This window comes from Lampris incognitus, chromosome 18, assembly GCF_029633865.1.
Source record: "Lampris incognitus isolate fLamInc1 chromosome 18, fLamInc1.hap2, whole genome shotgun sequence".
NCBI classification, from domain to species: domain Eukaryota; kingdom Metazoa; phylum Chordata; class Actinopteri; order Lampriformes; family Lampridae; genus Lampris; species Lampris incognitus.
In genome coordinates this window covers 1399155-1421348 of record NC_079228.1, presented here as the reverse complement: position 1 = coordinate 1421348, position 22194 = coordinate 1399155, and the positions used below count along the sequence as shown (strand labels likewise).

The window sequence follows — 22194 nt, the reverse complement described above, 5'->3', positions numbered from 1 at the left end:
CAGAATACCATGGTAACTTGAACCTATCTGCCAAGCTCAGTATAGCTGCTATACTGAGCTTGGCAGATAGGTTCAAGTTACCTGTAATGCTTACAGACTAATGGGATCCAGATAATTTTAGAGGTGAATAAGATTAGCATTATTAGGATTAATAACAATAGCCTGAATCACAATAGGGCTCCAACACTTTTTGCTTGCACCACTAGAAACTGGTTATTCTCAACATGCGCACTTCACTTCTAATACTCATTCTCCCAACACGCCCCCATCTCCAAGCCCGTAGCTACTTAAGTCCCATTTCACTGGACCTTTAACAGCTGCAACTGGAACACAGAAAATGAAAGGGGAGGCAATATCTATACCATTCGTATACTTAATACAACTTCCCTCTTTTTTGCACCACAATGAAATTCATCTTGCTCAAAATAAAGAGTCTGTTCCCCTTAAGTTTGAAGTTACACAATACTTGCCAAAACAAACCCAAGCCCTACCACTTTTTCCACAAACAATCACTGTTAAAAGTTGCTTTAATTGCTTTACTTACAAAAATTCAAGTGAAACAAAACAATTTCCATTCCAGCAAAAAAAGGGAAATTAACTTTGAAGTGTTAATCAAATTGACAGTGATAAATGCCATGAAGGCAGCCACTGATGTCACTCCTGCATTTTGGCTGTTGTCTCACGTGGATGCTCCATGTCGGCACTGTGTATAAGCAGATGTGCAGGTAGTACACTTGAGTGGAGAATTGTAGCATACAGCAACTACAATGTGGATGGTTTTGATGACGTCACTCCACTGATGTAGGAGCTAGCTAACAAAGACAAGCTTTTCACTACATCACTACTCTGACGTAGGAGCTAGCTAACAAAGACAAGCTTTTCACTACATCACTACTATGATGTAGGAGCTAGCTAAAAAAGACAAGCTTTTCACTACATTACTACTCTTGGCATTGTCCCCATTTGATAAAACGAAATGCTTTTAAATCTTGTTTCCATTACACCGCAATGTTGCTTCTTGATAACACTGGTTTAAATGTCTTCTGTGGCCTGATTATGGGTAAGCAAGGTATCCAAATATTCTGTGTCCCAGTCATTGTCCATTGCAAAAACACGTTCCAGCCCCACCCATTATCCTTCTACCTAGTCAATCGTTAATTCTTTTTGGCCTTTGCCGAGTCATATTTCCTCTTGCTTGAGTACCAGAGGAGCAGGGGGATGCCAATGGAGGGGAGGGTCATGACGCCGAATGCAGCCCAGTCTAGCTACAGAGGGGCAGACAGAAGATGGAATGAGGTTACAATCTGAATTCTAAAAAGGTTGTGACAGAAGACATCCATTTTACTCAGTTCATCATATACAAAAATATGGAAGACAATTTGAATACGCCACTTACATAATGAGGAGAGAAGCGCCTATCAAACTCCCTCTGAGCCAAGATGCCTCCCTGTCCTGGGGCACTGGTGTAGCCATCCTGCAGGGGGATAAAATGGTTCAGCTGCCAGTCTGTTCCATGAATTTCATCTACCCTCAGTGGAATATAGAGATATTACACAAGAGCTTACAATGATGTACTGATGGGGCTGAATAAAGTCATCCTACCACAACAGGTCCTCCCTCCTGTGCCAGGTAGCTGACAGATGCAGAGGTGAAGTTGAAGTAACCAGCCTTCAGAGGGCGCAGGACCACAGTGTGAGAAACATTGCTGGCTCTGACAGTATAAATGTTAAGGTCAACCAGTTCACAGAAACAATCAGATATTCGACTAAAACTTGACAAGATGACGTACCAGCTTCAGGCTGTGTGGAAAATCAACAGTTTCATTCAATATTGTGAACAATTTCAGTAGAAACTGCATGAAGAAAATGGGATAGGCACTTCTCAGCTTTACTGGTAAAGGTTCTAAGAAGCAATTAAAAAAAAAAAATTGCTGTACATTTTAATCATTCAAGTTTTGTTCCCAATTCATAATAGGATGTTTGGGCTGTCAGTGTAGGTTACCTGAAACCTATAAAACAAACAAAAACTCAAGACAGAAATGGGTAGGGATGGAGGCACAGTTCAAATTCACTGATATTTACTGCAGTCTGGAAAAACCTGTGCATGGTAAGCCGGGGACGCACCACACAACTTTCAAGCTGGGGACGCACCGCACAACTTTCAAGCTGGGGACGCACCGCACAACTTTCAAGCTGGGGACGTACCTCACAACTTTCAAGATGGGGACGCACCGCACAACTTTCAAGATGGGGACGCACCTCACAACTTTCAAGATGGGGACGCACCGCACAACTTTCAAGCTGGGGACGCACCTCACAACTTTCAAGATGGGGACGCACCGCACAACTTTCAAGCTGGGGAAGCACCGCACAACTTTCAAGATGGGGACGCACCGCACAACTTTCAAATTGGGGACGCACCACACAACTTTCCAGCTGGGCAGCACCACACAACTTTCAAGATGGGGATGCACCACACAACTTTCGAGCCCAATTTACCAGCATTTCAAGCATCATGGCTGATTTAAGATCAGGCTGAGTCCACGCTGGCCTTGGGTAGTGCCACTGCACAGTCAGCTTTCTTACACTGTTGGGGATTTAAGATCAGGCTGAGTCTACGCTGGCCTTGGGTAGCGCCACTGCACAGTCAGCTTTCTTACACTGTTGGGGATTTAAGATCAGGCTAAATCCACGCTGGTCTTGGGTAGCGCCACTGCACAGTCAGCTTTCTTACACTGTTGGGGATAAACATTTCTTTCTCGCTTCACCTTCCCAGATGGTACCATCAAGCTTTGTGGTGTGATCAAACCTGTATGAAAGCTACTAGAACGACCATGGTTTGACTGCCCACGGTCGTTCTAGTAGCTTTTAAGTACCGGTCGTTGTTTAGGACTGTTTTAATATTTACTTTCAGTTCGTTTTTTACATGTCATGTGTTATAGGCCTTGTTACGTTTGTTAGATTAGCAATATATTTTCTGTTTTGTTTTTCAGGTAACATTTTCACTTTTTCAATTTTGCTTTTCAAGTTCCACGATGTCTCTCTGAAGTTTAAGTTGTTTAAAAATAGTATTATAGTTGTTAAAATGTTGATTTTGGTGTCAGTCGTTTCCTAGCAAACATACAAACATATGTAATGCATTAATATCTCAACTGGGTATTTCTCTTGACACAATATAGAGTTTAAAAACCAGCGCCATTTTGACGGCACATGGTGGTTTTGGGTGGGAGTGGAACCCCAGTCGTTCTGGTGTGAAGAAGGGCAATTGACCTGCCAACTGCATGTGGAGCCTATGACTAGCAAGCAGAAGAGCGCTTTTTTCCCCCGGACCCCCCCCCTTTTCTCCCCAATTGTACCCGGCCAAATACCCCAGCGAGCCATCCCGGTCGCTGCTCCACCCCTTCTGCTGACCCGGGGGAGGGCTGCAGACTACCACATGCCTCCTCCGATATATGTGGAGTCACAAACCGCTTTTCACCTGACAGTGAGGAGTTTCACCAGGGGGATGTAGCGCGTGGGAGGATCACGCTATTCCCCCAAGTTTCCTCTCCCCCCTGAACAGATGCCCTGACTGACCAGAGGAGGCGCTAGTGCAGTGACCAGGACACATACCTACATCTGGCTTCCCACCCGCAGATACAGCCAATTATGTCTGTGGAGACGCCTGAAAAAGCTTGAGGTAACATGGGGATTTGAACCAGGATCCCTGCGTTGGTAGGCAACGGAATAGACCACTACGCTACCCGGATGCCTGAACAGCATTTTTATTTGGTTATGTAAACATCTAATCTGTGTTTCCTCTACCACTGTCTTGGCAGGGTGCAAAGGGAGACTGAAAAAGTCGATAAAAATGGATGATAGGATTAAATAAGTTGCAAATTATTTTTATGACAATGATAAATAGCCTACTGTGGCCACCCCTATATCTCACGAACTTAAATATTTGCTCTAAATATAGATCTGGAAAAGCTGTCGTTGGTATGAGTTCAGAGAACAAGTTTTCAATCAGGCCAGTCAGCTAGCTATGAGTTTAGATGATGACAACCAGTAAAAAACGCAGCCACTGCTCGTTTTCCCAAATACAGTACTATTCACTGGTTGTCATTATTTTTCATCCCCATAGTTCACTTATTGGTCTGACTTCCGGCTGTCAGGCTCTATAAATTCTCAATGGCCACTTTTCAGACTATCATAGCGTGAGGCTAGAGAATATTAAAAGTGACTAATAAACGCGACTAATAATGAGTAGTAATTGTATTATTCTATTCCTTTAATTGAATAATCCAAAATATACCCAAGCCTAGTATAGGTACCTTAATATTTTGTTAATATTATGGTATGTTATCATTTCTCAAAATATTTGTGTCACCATTATTTCATTTCAGCTTAAATGTACAATTTGATGCCATGCTCTCTTCACATCTATAACAAAACGGTGAACGGTGAACACCGCGTTTTCCCGTGAAAAGTCATTTGCCACAGCAACTCCGTGCAATGGCACCTAAAGATGTGGGAGCCTACCACTTCAGCTGACATAATCTTGGGGAAACTGAAGTGTGGTTCTGTTGCAAGGTGCTGTGAGTGGGAATTCAGCAATCCTAATACAACATTAGATGAGAAAAAAGCATGAAAATGGCATGAAAATCAACAAAATGCCGGGGGAAGAATATGTTAGATATTAATATTTTAGACTGTTGTGTAAAAAAAAGATACGGTGCAATTCGGTCCCATTTGACATTTAGCATGCCTGAAACGATCCCGAAGTCTTCAGGGGGGAAGGAATCATCCGACAGCTCAACTTCCAGGGCAGCGCTGTAGAGATGGACAATGAGGGTAAACAGTCACACAGCCATACAGTGGCTGAATACTGAGCATAAAAATTAGGTTCTTCTTTAGTAAAATGTGCAATTTCAAATCAGTGAGAAAACACTGGGCCTCATTTATCAAGGATACAGTGTTCTTCACATAGATATACCAAGGAGGTATGGTATGCTTAAGTTTTTGTCTAATTAGTCTAATTAGTTTTGGAAAATATACATTTAGAAGCGCTTCTGAGCGTGTCTAAATTATATGCAGTGAAACATCTGACTCTTATCTAGTTGCTCTTTTTGAGCATAAAATGTCACTGATCAGGAGCTGTTCATAAATTATTAAATTGAAATGTAAGCAAGTAGGTTTACTGAAGTGTTGAATAATTGCATACCTCAATTAAACAGAAAATTATGCACAGCCTAATAACATGATCAAGTTTTGGCATGTGCTCCTTGAAAACGAGTGTCCTAACATCCAAAAGCCAAATTGTCAAAATCATTTGGGGCATGCAAACAACATGTTGGGCTTTGAGAAGGGCAAGGGGGCCCTATGTCTACAGCTCACAATGGCTGCCCTTGAAGAACTAAAAGCTTCAACACATGGTACACTAGGGACAAAAACTAGTCTTGGGACCAGTTCAATATCGGGCAAAGAATGGCCCAAGGGTGGGTTCAGTATTCCCAGCCTTTTCTTCTGATGCAGTGTCACACTTAAGAAGCAAATCTCATACAACCAACACAAGATCCTTTGCCATTCCTGTGCACAGTTTTTTTAAATTATTGTCTATTTACAGGTTCCAGAGGATACAAAATAACTAGAACACTGCAGCCATCAATGAGTCATGTACTAAATGGCATCATTTTCATTTTACCTCAATAGCACAGCACTCTTATTGAGAACATTACACTTAAAAATGGGTTCACTTTTTTTAGACTCGACCTTATAAAAATGCTGTTGTCATGCAGCCCTCACTTAGAGACCTTTTTCACTGACTGTAAACCATTTTCTTCACCATCATGTATTCTGGTTGGTGTCTATATCCCACCCCAGGCCTGTGTTAAAGAGCCGTTAAAACACCTGGCTGATCAAATTACAAACATGGAGCACAAATATCCACACTCCCTTCTCATTATCCTTGGGGATTTTAACAGGGCAAGCCTCAGCCACGACCTGCCAAAATACAGACAGCGTGTTAAATGTCCCACCAGAGACAAAAACACTCTGGATCATTGCTACACAATATTAAAGGACCACTATCACTCTGTCCCCCGGGCAGCCCTGGGTGTGTCTGATGACTGTCTGACTCATCTTATCCCAACCTACAGGCAGAAACTAAAATCTTCAAAACCTGTGGTTAGAACTGTGAGGAAATGGACCAATGAGTCAAAACTGGAGCTCCAGGCCTGCCTTGACTGCACTGACCGGAGTGTTTTTGAGGCTGACTCTACAGACCTGGACCAACTTACTGACACTGTGACATCTTACATCAGCTTTTGTGAAGACATGTGTGCCCACCAAAACTTTCTGTACCTTCAACAACAATAAGCCCTGGTTCTCAGCTAAACTCAGGCAGCTTTGTCAGGTCAAAGAGGAAGCCTACAGGAGTGGAGATAGGATCCGTTATTGTAATCACCTACTTTGAGGTTAGATATCCACCATGTGGAAGAAAAGGTCCCTTTAAGACAGTGGGTTCAGGGGTTAGCAGGGGGGATTGTGGGTAGACTTGAGGGCGTGGTTTTGGACATAAAAATCTGTCGACCAGAAGTTTGTTTTGTGGAATAAACGACCCCACGGCTGTGTGGTCAAAAGGAGAAGTGGTCTTGTCTCCTTTCTTACATCCTCCACATTGGTGACCCTGACATGAGCCATGGAGAACGAAGCTACCAGTGCAGCGGCAGTGGCTAACGCCATCTCGCTCAAACTGCCTATTTTCTGGGAGACGGCTGCAGCAGCATGGTTCGCTCTCATCGAAGCCCAGTCCGCGACTAGGAACATCACCGTGGATGAGACCAAGTACTACTACGTCGTGGCGACACTCGGAACATCTACGACATCACGGATATTGGGCATGCTGTGAAAGCCCCGCCGCCCGTGGATAAGTACACTACAATTAAGAGACACTTGCTGCAGGCTTTTGAGTTAGCAGAGGTGGAGCAGGTGAACTGGTTGTTTTCGCTGCAAGGCTTGGAACTAATGGACAAAATGCTGGCTATGCTGGGTTTGTGCGACCCCGCCTTCCTTTTCGGCCAGCTGTTCCTCCATCAGCTCCCCTCGCACGTCCATGCTACCTTGGCCAGCTCCAAGTTGTCCACCACCAACAACTTTTGGGAGCTGGCCGCGGAGGCTGACAGGACTTTTCTGGCCAGCCAACAGCAGTGTGCTGCTGTCAGCTGCCTGCCCACGCTTTTCCACCACCGCCGGCTGAGGCTGTGGGTGTTGCCGCGGCAGAAGTTTCTTGTCGGCAGCGGGGCTCAGGAGGACTGTACCATGCTAGGTTTGGAGCCAAAGCCAAGCAATGCCGTGCACCATGCACTTTCTGCAGGGCGGGAAAAGCCAGGGCCGGCACTCAGTAGTAGCCCTGAGCGTTGGCCAGAAAGGCAGGCTGCTGTTTATTCAGGACACCATCTACGGCCGGCGGTTGCTAGTCGATTCAGGTGTGCAGCGGACCATCCTGCCTTTGACAGCAGTGGACGCAATGACCGGCAGATTCGGCCCCCCCATGGATGCTGCCAACGGCACCCCCGCCCGCACCTATGGCACGAGGTATGTTTATGAGGTGGTTTTTGGAGGTCAGCGGTTTGGCTGGGACTTTGTAATGGCGAAGGTGTCCATTCCCCTCCTGGGCGTGGATTTCCTGTGCGCTTATGGACTGTTGGTGGATTTTAAAAACCGCCGCTTGATTGACACCATTTCCTTCTGCTCATACCCATGTACGCTGGGGGTGGCGGGTCCCTTCGGGTTGTCCAATATGCTTGCCACCGGGGATGAATTTCAGCATCTGCTCGCTGAGTTTCCAGACCTCACAACACCCATCTTCTCATCAAGCAGTCACCAAGCACGGAGTGGAACACTACATCACCACCACTGGCCCCCCAGTCTATGCCCGGGCACGGCGCCTTGACCCAGCCAAGCTCACCATCGCCAGGGAAGAGTTTGCCAACATGGAGCACCTTGGCATCGTGCGCCGCTCCGATAGTCCATGGGCCTCCCCCCTGCATATGGTCACGAAGGCTAATGGCGGCTGGCTCCCATTTGGTGATTACCGCCGTCTCAACAACGCCATGACGCTAGACTGCTACCCCGTTCCGCACATCCAGGACTTTTCCGTGCACTTGGCGGGGGCGGTCATTTTCTTCAAAGTAGACCTCATGCGCGGATACCACCAGGTGCCAGTCCGCCCGCAGGATGTGCCGAAGACGGCAGTAATCACGCTGTTCGAGTTCCTGAGGATGCCATTTGGGCTAAAGGGGGCTGCGCAGACCTTTCAGCGGCTCATGAACGGAGTAAACCCCCTCCCTGACAAGGTGGACGCCATCGTCAGATTCCCATGCGCAAACACTGTGAAGTCATTGCAGGAGTTCCTAAGCATGGTGAACTTCTACAACCGGTTCATTCCCTGTGTGGCTCATCTCATGCACCCCCTGTATGAGGCTCTGAAGGTTAAGGACCCCAAGGGCCCAGTAGTCTGGTCGGAAGAGAGAAACCAGGCATTTGAGAATGCTAAGGCTGCACTGGCTGACGCTGCCTTGTTGGTACACCTATTCCATTGGCCCAGCCCCCTCGGCGTGGATGCCCACCTGCCTCTACACCCTTCAAGAGGAGCCGTTCTGGCTGCATTATTCATCCCCTGCCACGTTTTTTTTCTTTCTTTTTGTCATGGTGAATTCTGGGGGGGAGGTGTAGTGACATACTTTGAGGTCAAATATCCACCATGCGGAAGAGACAGTCCCTTTAAGACAGTAGGTTCAGGGGTTAGCAGGGGGGATTATGGGTAGACTTGACAGCATGGTTTTGGATATAAAAATCAGTTGGCTGTGTGGTCAACAGGAGAAGCGGTCCCGTCTCCTTTCTTACATCCTCCACAGTATAACAAAGCCAGAAATACACTCAACAAAGGAGACCAGAGTGGCAAAAAGGTGCTCATCTGAAAAGTTAAAAAACAGGTTTTCTGCCAACGACCCATCACCAGTCTGAAGTGGTTTGAAAGACATTACCAACCAAAGGAGACCATCCCCGCACACTGCAGGTAACGTCAACTGGCTGACAACCTAAATGGGTTTTACTGCAGGTTTGAAAAGCAAACTTTCGGCTTCCGGTTTAGCCATGAGGAGATAGGCAGCAGTAAAGAGGAGCTCCCGGCCAAAATAAGAAAGAAATTGTGTAAAACTCCTAAAATAGCCTGAATAGGGCACGAATAAGAATACAAGGGGCCAAGAAAGAGACAAAATGCCCAATCCGCCAAAAATTGACGCACAAAATAAGAAAAAGACGACGACGATGCCAAAAGAAACCAACGAGGTCCCCGTGCTAGCAGCTAACGCTAGCAGTGACGAGCAGCCTAGCTGGGTGGCTACGTTTCAAGCTAGCAGGCAGACTAGCTTAGCTTGCATGCAAGTTAAAATGGATGCTAGCCAGCAAAACATGGAAACTAAACTGGACGAGATAAGTAAGCAAATGGATGATGCTCTGAAAGGAGTTCGAGACGAAATGGCAAGATTGAGAGAGGAAATGGGCCAAATCAGAACGGAGACGACGCAGAGCCTGGATAGCTACAGGGAGGAAACGAGCAACAGAATCGCGGCTGTTGAGGTGGATATTCGTGATCAACGGAAAGACATGGGCTTGGTAGAGGAACGCGTGGGAGAGACAGAGGAATGGAACACCGAGGCTCAAGACGTTATCACAGCTCTGACTGAACAACAAGCCAGACTCCAGGAAAAATTGACAGACCTCGAAGGAAGATCAAGAAGAAACAACATCCGTATTTGGGGAGTTAAAGAAGGACTTGAGGGGGACTTGATGGAACCAAGGTCTACGACAACCCACAGGAGGCAGCCAGGGCGATGCGACAGAGAGGATTGGAGGTACCAGTTCAGAGAGAGGAAAGGCCAACGCTGATGCAGAGAGCGGAAGCAATACGCAAGTGGACCAGGGTCGGGAGACGAGAGCGCGGAGATCCCCCCGGTACGTGAACAACGAGAGACCCCAATTGAGGGATGGGGTGAATATTGAGAGACGGGATGGGAGCGTGATCTATGTGTCCATTAATGGCACTTGGAACTAGCACTGAGAAAGAACATGACATACTTATAATTGCTTGCCATCCTCGACTCGAGACTTTTATGGGTGAGTAAGAAAAGTTTGAAATAGCAAGTGCACGTTTTCTTTTGTAGGATAACATTTATAAAGGACACCAAGCAACAGTCGCAAAGGCTGAAGTAGCCTACAACTGAGTGCAAGGGATATTTTCTTTTGGTTAACGTCATGTTATTTGATCTGGTTTTGATACCCACAATGTTCAGACTGTTTGATAAATTTAACTCTGAACCACAAGTTTTGACCGGGAGCTACGGAGTTTTAGCATGATAATGTTGGACAATAATAGTGAGCTTGGGAGACTCATTGCAATGGACGTCTTCGCCACTTGGGGGGGCCCTTTCACTAGGAAAGGTTTTACCCCCTGCCCACCAACAGGGGGAAGGGGTATAGATTTTAAAACCCCGTTTACCTTGGAAGACCAAACCTTGTTCTTTTGCGTTTATTTGTTGAGTTTAGCGGTTGCTACTTGATTTATTGTGTGTGTTTCTTGACATGTGGGGAACTGAGGGAGGGCTTTTTGTGGAGCTGTACAATGAATAGGGGTATACAAATGGTGTCTTTAAATGTTAATGGAATGAACAACCCAGTCAAAAGGGCCAAGGTATAAGCAAAATTTAGGAAGGAGGGAACCGTGGTCATATTTCTACAAGAAACTCACTTGTCGTACCAAGAGCAAGACAAACTAAAACGGTTTGGATATGATAATACATTCCACAGTTCATTCAAACAGACCAATAGGAGAGGAGTGGCCACCTTAATCAAGAATTCTGTGATGACATAACTAAGGAGATATGCGATAAGGAGGGGAGGTATGTGGTGGTTAAGGGGAGGATGGAAGGGCTTATGGTCACATTACTCAATGTCTATGCACCACCAGATAGTGATAAGAAATTCTTTGAGACTATATTTGATATCATAACAGAGGAAACAGAAGGTACTCTTATATGCGCAGGAGACTTCAATGTGGTACTCAATCATAAATTAGACACTACAAGTACAAACAGGAATAGGGTGCATATTAGTAGATACATAAACATACAACTGTCAAAATTAGGAATTATGGATGTGTGGAGAGATATGCACTTACTAGACAGGGATTACACTCATGACTCGCATCTACATTCAACCTAGTCTAGGATCGATTACTTTTTTATGACAGCAGGGGACCGACACAGGGTGGAGGAATGCAGAATAGGGGTAACGGACCTGTCGGACCATAGTGCTATATACGTGACAGTGGACCTGAACAGCAGGAGGAGGAAGACTGAGTGGAGAATGAATGTAGGACTATTAAACAATAAGGAATTGGTAGAAGAGATAAAACAAGATATGATTACATACAGAGAGGAGAATGATAATGGAGAAGTGGATCCCACTATTTTGTGGGACGCACTAAAATCAGTAATCAGAGGGAAATTAATAGCACAAGCATCTCTCCTCAAACAAGCCAGACTGGAACTCTATCAAAACTTAATCGGGCAACTTAAAAAACTAGAAGAACATCACAAAAAACTGAATACCACCGAGACGCTAGAGAGGGTTAAGGAAGTCAGAGGGAAGATTGATCAGTTACTATTTGACAGAAGTAGAGAAGAAAGCCAGATTTGTGAAGCAGTCTTATTATGAGGGAGGGCCGAAAGCAAGTAGATTATTAGCCAGACGAATTAGGATGCAACAAAAGTTAAACACTGTACATAAAATTAGGGACCCCATGACTGATGAGCTAGTAAGAGAACCAGAGGACATAGAGAGGGTGTTTGTCGATTATTACAAAGCATTGTACACACAACCTACAGTAGCAGAGCCAGATAGGATGAAGGAATTTTTAGATGGTCTGGAACTGCCATCAATAGGAAGAATACAGAATAGCCTCCTGACATCTGATATAACAGAAGAGGAATTAGAGGAAGCAATAAGTAGACTGAAAAATGGCAAGTCGGCAGGTAGTGATGGATTTCCATCAGAGTTTTACAAGGTATACAGACAGGAGCTGAGCCCGATATTGATGGCATCATTAAGGTATACCATGAAAGAGGGCAAAACTCCCCCTTCTTGGAAAGAAGCTAACATCACCACAATTCCAAAAGAAGGGAAGGACAAAGAACTGTGCAGTAGTTTCAGACCAATATCCATACTCAATGTAGATTATAAAATATACACCTCAATACTGTCAAAGAGGTTTGGGACACTCATGACCAATGTTGTTGATGAGGACCAGTCTGGTTTTATAAGAGGACGGCAAACGCAGGACAACATAAGGAAGACTATTCATATTGTGGAAGAGACACAGAGGAGCGGAGAGAGTGCAGTCCTGGTGAGCTTACATGCTGAAAAGGCATTTGACTGTGTAAGCTGGTCATACCTTTTCATTGTATTAGAAAAGTTAGGATTCGATGATAACTCAGTTAAATGCATCAAAGCATTGTACCAAGAACCAACCGCAAGAGTGAAGGTGAATGGGAGTTTATCGGATAGGTTTATATTAGAATGATCGACTCGACAGGGCAGCTGCTTATCACCCACGCTCTTCGCTATCTTCATTGAGCCCTTGGCCCAAGCGATTAGACAGCACCAAGACATCAGGGGAGTAGAGATAAGAGGGACCGAACACAAGTTGGGTCTATTTGCAGATGACCTGATAGTTTACATGACACAACCAGATATAAGCTTTCCAGCATTGATGGGCTTACTTCAGGAATATGGACACTATTCAGGGTATAAAATTAATGTGACAAAGACGCAGATCTTAACGTTGAATTACTCACCGCCAAAAGGGATCAAAGAAAGCTTCAAAATCAGATGGGACTCAGACGAAATGAAATATTTGGGGGTATATATTACAAATTATACAATGCAAATTATTCACACATAAACCAAGAAATAAACAAGGATCTGAGAAGGTGGTCACTAATCAACCTAGATTTTAGCTCAAGGATAGAAGTGGTCAAAATGAACATGTTGCCAAGACTGCTATACCTATTCCAATCTCTTCCTATACAAATACCACATAATCAATTCAGGGAGTGGGATAAATTGATATCTCGTTTTATTTGGGGAGGAAAAAGACCTAGGGTTAGATTTACAACTATGCAGTTGCCCAAAGAGAGAGGGGGAATGGCAGTGCCTAATCTCGAGGATTATTATTATGCAGCCCAGCTCAGGGCAGTGTTATGCTGGTGTGATTCAAATTATGAAGCCAGATGGAGGATACATAGAAACGGGAGGGCTAGCAGGGAGGGAGAGCTTTCAGATTCAGACATTGTTAGGGGACAGGGAACTTTTTAGGACACAGGGGAAATTATTGGACACGATCACTAAATTCACTCTAGACATTTGGAACACTGTGATTAAAAGATACAAACTGGAAAAAGAAACCAAGGTTCTTAGATGGCTGGCTCATGACAGTAGATCTCAACCAGGGACAGATGATTGGAGTTTCAAAAGATGGGAGTATAGGGGCATCACGGCAATATGTACTATAATGGATAAAGGGGAGATACAAAGTTTTCAATGTCTTAAGGACAAGTTTGATTTGGGTGGTGGAGACTATTATAGGTATATTCAGGTGAAAGATTATTATGCCAAGGAAATAAAAATAAGACATCTGTAGAACAGAACCCGCTGATTCAATTGGTGGCTAATGCATATAAAGGGAAGAAAGTGAGGACCATTTCAGCTTTATACCAAGCACTGCTTGAGAACAGGGGTAACTCAACTAAATATATAAAGGATAAGTGGGATAGAGAATTGGAGATGGAGATGACCGAGGAGGAGTGGGAAAATGTATGTAGGATTCAGCACTCAGCCACTGCTTCGAGGTTGTGGAGGGAGTTTGGTTGGAAAAATGTCATCAGGTACTTCATAACACCAAAAGTGAAGGGGAGGTATGCACCAGAACATAATGATTGCTGGAGACAGTGTGGCCAGGTTGGGGCTGACCATTCTCACATATTTTGGAAGTGCCCCAAGTTGAAAGAGTACTGGGAAGAAATATGGGGGGCTCTGAAGACGATTTTGGGTTATGAAGTGCCTATGACTGGATTAGTATTATACTTGGGGAATCTGACGGAGGAAAACGTACAAGGTAGTGATATGTACCTAGTCAAAATCTTGCTTGTCTTTAGTAGGAAAGCTATAACAAGAGCATGGTATAAGATTGATCCACCTACGAAAGAACAGTGGTTGAGTGCGGTAGAGGAAATATATAATATGGAAAGATTCATGTTTATACTGAGGGTGCAAGGGGAGAAGCTTGATTCAAAATGGGTGAAATGGATTGAGTACAAGAGAGAGGAACAAATGTAACGTTTATAGGACACCACATGACCATGAAACTAGCAAAAGATGTTATGTAAATAAAAAGTAACCCACATGTCACACTATCATTTTATTTTAATTTTATTATTAATTTTCAATCTTTTATTATTATTGTTTAGTTCCTTTCTGTATTATTATATTTGCTATGAAACTGTGAATATTTGTAATTTGCAATACTGCCATTAAAAATTAAAGTTACAAAAAAAAGACAAGCAAACTTTCACACCCATCACCCTCTCCACCCACAATACACAACCAACTGCACCCCTTGCCAGCCACTCTCCCCTCCCCACCGAACCCCCACCTGCACTCAGGATCTGTGTTGAGGATGTGTGCCAGCTCTTCCAGAGACAGAACACCAGGAAGGCACCTGACCTGGATGGCGTGCTGACCAGCTGGCCCCCATTTTCACACTGATCTTCAACAGATCACTGGAGGTATGTGAAGTTCCCTCCTGCTTGAAGAGCTCCATTATCATCCTGGTCCCCAGGAAACCCTGTATCACAGGTTTATACGACTACAGGCCCATTGCCCTAATGTCTGTGGTCATGAAATCCTTCGAGAGACTTGTGTTGGCCCACCTGAAGGAAATCACAGGCCTCCTGCTCGACCCTCTGCAGTTTGCCTACTGAGCAAACAGTTCAGTGGAGGATACAGTCATCATGGGATTGCACTACATCTTCCAACACCTCGATTCCCCAGGGACATATGCAAGGGTCCTGTTTGTGGACTTAGCTCAGCATTCAACACCATCGTCCCAGATATCCTCCACTCCAAATTCACCCAGCTCACTTTATGCTAGGTATATTGGAAGAAGGATGCTGCCAGGGAAGAGGATAAGAGGAAGGCCAAAGAGGAGGTTGATGGATGTGGTGAGGGAGGATATGCAGGTAGCTGGCGTGACAGAGGAACATGCAGAGGACAGGAAGAGATGGAAATGGATGATCCGCTGTGGTGACCCCTAACGGGAGCAGCCAAAAGTAGTAACAGACTAAAGGACAAAGGACTTATAGATTATAAAATGGCATCAGAACTGCATGAGCTCAACACCGGGATCACCAGTTTGAATCCCAGTGTTACCTCCGTCTTGTCGGGTATCCCTACAGACACAATTAGCTGTGTCTGCGGGTGGGAAGCTGGATGTGGGCGTGTCCTGTCACTGAACTGGCGCCTCCTCTGGTGGGTTGGGGCGCCTGTTCAGGGGGGAGTGGGAACTTGGGGGAATAGCGTGATCCTCCCATGCACAACGTCCCCCTCGCGAAACGCCTCACTGTCAGGTGAAAAGAAGCGACTGATGACTCCACATGTATTGGAGGAAGCATGTGGTAGTCTGCAGCCCTCCCTGGATTGGCACAGGGAGTGAAGCAGCGTTCGGGACAGCTTGGAAGAGTGGGGTAATTGGCCGGAAACAATTGGGGAGAAAAGGGGGAAAAAAAGAATTGAATGAGCTGAGAGTTTTCTTATCTCAGTCTTTCACAGCTCTCTGCAATTTCACTGTCAGTCCCCATATCTACTAATGAACTACGAACAACACTTCTCTACAAATAACAGGGCAGGTCTGCTCATATTTGGCTTTATTGATTGAACCATATGTTCGTTATTAAATACTACTACTACTTCCCCCTCATACATATCCTGTATCACTCCTACATACTTCTCTGCAACTCCTGTTTTGTCTCACTATGCCCTGAAGAAGGCCCAAGCCGCTACGCGTGGGCATTTTTAGGTCTTTTTTGGATATGTCTAAGTTTCAATAAAGACATTTTTAATTACACGGAGTGCCTTGGTCAGAGAGATTTGTTCTCTTTTTCTCATCTGAAACTACTAACCTTGGACCAAAGAGCACCAACAAATATATTACTTAACTACAGAAAGGACTGAGCACGCCACTGACTCCAAACACCCATAACTCCCTGCTCAAAATCAAGGCGATCTACACCCACCGTCTCACCTCAGACTGTGGTATTACTGGTTATGACCCAATTTCGCTCATAAAACTGGCGATTTTACAATTCACTCCCTCTCGCTGTGGACCGTGCACTCACAGCATTCAAAGAGATCCCTTTCTTCATAAGGATGAAGAACAAAGGAACACGTGTCTTCACATTACAAGTGACCATGGTTTTATCATAACACTGGTATCTTGGCATAGTTAATCTTAATGGTGTAGTTGCAAGATTTCGCCTTAGTATTTGTGGCAGAGTTAGTTTTAGCAGTTGGTCTAATTATATTTAGAAAAAGTTAAAGACTTTTTTTATCCTCCATATTTTCCAAACACCGCATTCCAAAAACTTGGAAAAGTCGAGATGCGTATTTTCGAAACACCGTGTCTCAGTTGCTTTCAAACCCCAAAACACGCTGCACCAGAAATTGGTTGACCCCAAGGATCAGGTCGCCTGACACAAACAGAGCAATATAGTGTACGCTGTTAAGTGCCAGACGAATTGCCATGACTTGTACATTGAGGAAATCAAACAGACGCTGGCCAAGAGGACGGCACAACACAGAAGAGCTAACACGTCAGGCCAGGACTCCACAGTCTACACCAGCGGTCGGGAACCTATGGCTCGCGAGCCATATATGGCTCTTCCGGTGACGGCATATGGCTCCCAGACAATTTTGAGTTGAAAATTATTTTTTTTTCAAAAAAATCAGTTTGGAACTGATTTTAAAATACTTGTGATATTTCTTAATAATACTGTGTCATTTTAAAGTAAACAGAAATTAGTTTTGAAGATAAATTTCACGGGTCACGGGTCACCCGTGGGTCGGGTCGGGAACCAATGGCTCGCGAGCATGTCCGGGTCATTGTAAAGGTGAAGAAATCAATTTTATCAGATAGCCAACTAGTTTATCCGCTTCAACCCTTGTAACGGAAAAGATGGCGAAAAGAAAAAAAGACGATGATTACCGTGCATTCCAGGCTGCGTGGACAGAGGAATTTGCATTTGTGGAGAGAGCAGGATCTGCGGTATGTCTAATATGCAACGATAAAATTGCATCGATGAAACGGTCAAATATAAAGCGGCACTTCGATACGCACCATGCTTCATTTGCATCGAAATATCCAGCGGGGGACAGCAGGAAAAGGGCATGCAAGGAGCTACAGCGGAGAGTGCAGACGAGTCAGCAGCAACTACGTGTGTGGACCAAGCAAGGTGACGGGAATTCCGCTAGCTTTGCGGGGGCTTTGGCAATAGTAAGGAATGGAAAGTCATTCACAGATGGCGAGTATGCCAAAACATTCATGCTTGATGTGGCCAATGAACTGTTTGATGACTTCCCAAATAAAGACAAGATAATCAAACGAATAAAAGACATGCCCCTGTCAGCAAGAACTGTGCACGATCGTAGCATCATGATGGCAAATCAAGTCGAGGAAACACAAATTAAGGACATAAACGCCGGGACATACTTTTCTCTCGCGTTAGATGAGTCAACAGACGTTAGCCATCTATCTCAGTGCAGTATCATTGCCAGGTATGCTGCAGGTGACACACTGCGTGAGGAAAGCTTGGCTGTTTTGCCAATGAAAGGGACAACAAGAGGAGAGGATTTATTCATGTCTTTCATGGAGTTTGCTAAAGAAAAAAAACTACCGATGGATAAACTTATTTCTGTCTGTACTGATGGTGCACCCTGTATGTTGGGGAAGAACAAAGGATTTGTAGCGTTTCTCCGTGAACATGAAAAGAGAGCCATCCTAAGTTTTCATTGCATCCTGCACCAGGAGGCGCTTTGCGCTCAGACGTGTGGCCAGGAGCTTGGCGAGGTGATGTCTCTGGTCATTCGAGTGGTCAACTTTATTGTTGCCCGAGCTTTAAATGATCGCCAGTTTAAAGCTCTGTTAGAAGAAGTTGGGAATCATTATCCCGGTCTGCTTTTACACAGCAACGTGCGTTGGTTGTCAAGGGGGAAGGTGCTCAGCCGTTTTGCAGCTTGCCTGAGTGAAATCCGGACTTTTCTTGAAATGAAAGGCGTCAAGCATCCTGAGCTAGACAACACTGACTGGCTCCTGCAGTTTCACTATCTCGTGGACATAACTGGCCATCTGAACCAGCTCAATGTGAAAATGCAAGGTATTGGAAATACAATCTCATCCCTTCAACAAGCAGTGTTTGCATTTGAAAGCAAGCTGGAAGTCTTTCTCAGGGACATTGAAACAGGTCGTCTTCTGCACTTTGAAAGACTGCAACAATTTAGAGATGCATGCTTAGCAAGTGACTCCACTCAACATCTGGATCTCCAGCAGCTAGCTGGCTTTACGTTCAATCTCCTGCAGTCATTCAAAGCACGTTTTGGAGAATTTCGTGCGCGCACTGGTCTTTTCAAGTTCATCACTCATCCACATGAGTGTGCAGTGGACAAAATCGACCTGACATGCATCCCCGGGGTCTCTATCGGAGACTTTGAGCTGGAAGTTGCTGACCTGAAGGCATCAGACATGTGGATGAGTAAGTTCAAGTCACTTAATGGAGAGTTGGAAAGTCTTGCGCGACAGCGAGCAGAGCTGGCGAGGGAACACAAGTGGACAGAAATTAAAAATCTTCAACCTGAAGACCAGCTGATTCTTAAAACTTGGAACGAGCTTCCTGTGACATACCACACAATGCAGCGTGTGAGTATTGCCGTATTGACCATGTTTGGCTCTACATATGCATGTGAACAGTCTTTCTCGCATATGAGGAACATTAAGACCAACCTACGCTCACGTTTAACTGATGGAAGCCTCAACGCCTGCATGAAGCTCAACCTCACCACGTATGAACCAGACTACAAGGCCATCAGCAAAACCATGCAGCACCAGAAGTCGCATTAAAAGTAAGACATATTTAATTTATTATACGTTAAAAATACTATATGGCTCTCAATGAAATATATTTAGAAATATTTGGCTTTTATGGCTCTCCCAGTCAAAAAGGTTCCCGACCCCTGGTCTACACCATGTACAGACCAGTGGCCACTCTTTCAAGGAAGAGGATGTGCACATCCTTGATAGGGAAGAATGCTGGTTTTAAAGGGGGGTCAAAGAGGCCATCTATGTGAAGAGGAAATGACCATCCCTGAACCGAGGGGGTGGGGTGGGGGGGGGCTAAGAGTGCATCTGTCACCATCTTACAATGCTGTGATTGCAAACATTCCCAAATCGTCTGTGAATAGTACACATGGCCATTGTCACACCCATATTTGCATATGAAACTGATTGTAGGTTTCAGTCGTTATACCACTCTCTTGTTTATAAGGGTGGGGATACCTGCAGTCAGTTTAGACAGAAGAGGTCACTTAGATGAGTGATGAAACGTATCTCTCAATTAACATTGCATCAATCAATTAATCAAGTTGCATTTAAATAGCGCTTTTCTAGCTGCAACAGCCCAGCGCTTTACATTTCTGGTCAAATCCAGATGAACTGATTCAACTTTCTTTGATTTTCTTACCCGGATTATTGAGCAGGCATAAAAACACTCAGTTTCAATCACATATGCAATTTGCCTTATTCCCAATGTCAAGATATGGCTCAGCCTCTAAGCTTTTAGAAAAATGCCTAGAGGTTGCATTTCTAAGCATTTAGAAAACCAAATTACTTCTAAAACGAATCCACCACATAGAAAGCTAGTTTGCTACAAAATGAGTTTTGAAACAATGTCACAGTGAATATTCATGATGTATGACTTTATTCTTTTTATGCACTTATTTAACCTCGCTTATTTTTGAAAAGGCATTAGTGTAGAAGTGATTCTCTTATTTGTTTCAGATTTAAGACAATCTGCTGACTAAAAAGGAAAACATACAAAAATGTACCACCATCACTCCAGAGACAAAAACGTTAAAAATTACAAACAAAGAGCCAAGATTGTCTAAAATGTAATTTGTACAAGAAATGGGTAAGCAGAACTATATCATATATACACTCCTTGCTGAGTAGAAGAGCAAATACCTGGTGCCGACATTGTAGATGTTATACTGTAACGTGAGGTCGCGGCCCTCCACAGCATAGCGGTTCAACAGGGACTTGGAAGCCAGCAGTCGAGCTCCTTCTTCCCCTGTTCCCAGGCCAAGCAAGGCCAGCAGCACCAAGACGTTCAGGACACTCATCTGAAAAAGAATGCTTAGACTGAGGCATTGTTCAGACGCTGACACAGACCATAGATTAGTTCCTTATCTGGTGTTGTGGACACAAAAATAACTCTGTCAAAACCACCACGCCTATACTATCACCTAGCCTATACTATCACCTAACCTATACTACCACCTAGCCTATACTATCACCTGGCCTATACTAGCCTATACTACCACCTAGCCTATACTATCACCTGGCCTATAATATTACCACCTAGCCTATACTATCACCTGGCCTATAATACTACCACCTAGCCTATACTACCACCTCACCTATACTACCACCTCACCTATACTATCACCTCGCCTATACTATCACCTAGCCTATACTACCACCTAGCCTATACTATCACCTAACCTATACTACCACCTAACCTATACTATCAACTCGCCTATACTAGCCTATACTACCACCTAGCCTATACTATCACCGGGCCTATAATACTACCACCTAGCCTATACTATCACCTAGCCTATACAATCACCTAGCCTATACTACCACCTCGCCTATACTACCACCTCGCCTATACTATCACCTCGCCTATACTATCACCTAGCCTATACTACCACCTCGCCTATACTACCACCTAGCCTATACTATCGGCATTGTTACATTGCCAGAAATTCACCTGACACGATGAAATCGCTGTGAAACAAAGAATCTACTCTGCAAGAACATCTGCTTCGTCTTTTAATCAGGCTCTCTGATACTTAGGTTTGCCTTAAATAAAGCTGTCGTATAAAATCTGGATAAATTCCAGTTTACCTCAACTCAGCTATATTTGCAATAGTAGGTGTTCCAGTGATCTGAAGCGAATAATAATACAATAATAAAATATTATCTTGCTGTTAAGCCTACAACATGTTAAGCTTCTAGCTTGCCGTTACAGTAAGCTGACGTGTACTTGAGCCTAACCAGCTTCCAGACACAACGCTCAAGAATTTGCCTTCCCTTGTTTTTGATAACAAATGGCACTGTTAAAAGACGATTGTTCCATTTTAAAGCATCAACTTAAAAAAAAGACTATCGTTAGTACAGGAAAACAAACAGATACCATCATCTCTTCCAACAGTGCTCCAAATCTTAAAAGGACCGGTGGCGCTCAGGCTCAGAAGACTCACGGTCCACACTGGAGTGACGTGTTCTTCCCCTGCCCTTTAGATGAGAGTTTTGCATTACCGCCACCTTCTGCTCAGGAGTATGGACCAGAGGCTAGACTTGGTCCCTTTCAGCCCTCAAAACCAACTCAGAGCGATTGTTAAACATTTTTTTTTGGCGCAGACGTGAACCCTCCAAATGAACTCAGACCCCTCTGAAACGAACCGAACTGAGGTGGTCTCAGTTCGGTTCATTTCAAGTCCGCATTGCGGGTTTCTTTTTAATAGAATTAAAAACTTTAATATTTGAACCAGTCAGCAAGTGGGTCCCTCCCACCCACCCACCCACACACCCCCCCCCCACACACACACACACACACGTGTGAGTTCAGGCCCTTGTGTTTGCAGTTCGCCTAACCTGTGTTTTGTAAACACAAAACGCTGCAGGTTCGTCGCGTGTTTCTCCAGTGTATTTTAGCCGTCTAGGCTGCCGTAGACACGTCACATGCTGACGCATTGGGGCGCTGGG

General features: G+C 44.5%; 1 protein-coding gene across 1 annotated transcript; it reads right to left on the bottom strand.

Moving 5' to 3' along the window:
• Positions 1-509: 509 nt before the first annotated feature.
• ssr2 (signal sequence receptor, beta) lies at positions 510-21770 on the bottom strand. Its single transcript, XM_056298960.1, has 6 exons — positions 21623-21770; positions 20386-20543; positions 4713-4811; positions 1603-1711; positions 1397-1474; positions 510-1265 (listed from the first exon to the last, which is right to left on the bottom strand). Exons 1-6 carry the CDS (start codon positions 21626-21628, stop codon positions 1155-1157), a joined length of 561 nt encoding a protein of 186 aa, XP_056154935.1. The 5' UTR covers positions 21629-21770; the 3' UTR covers positions 510-1154.
• Positions 21771-22194: the final 424 nt, after the last annotated feature.

Excerpts from the sequence above, each read along its gene's own strand:
- ssr2 (XM_056298960.1), bottom strand. Across the intron at positions 4,812-20,385 it reads ATCTACAATGTCGGCACCAG|CGCTGCCCTGGAAGTTGAGC; the intron begins GTATTTGCTCTT and ends CCATCTCTACAG. Across the intron at positions 1,712-4,712 it reads AAATGGGACCGAATTGCACC|AGCCAGCAATGTTTCTCACA; the intron begins GTATCTTTTTTT and ends TTATACTGTCAG.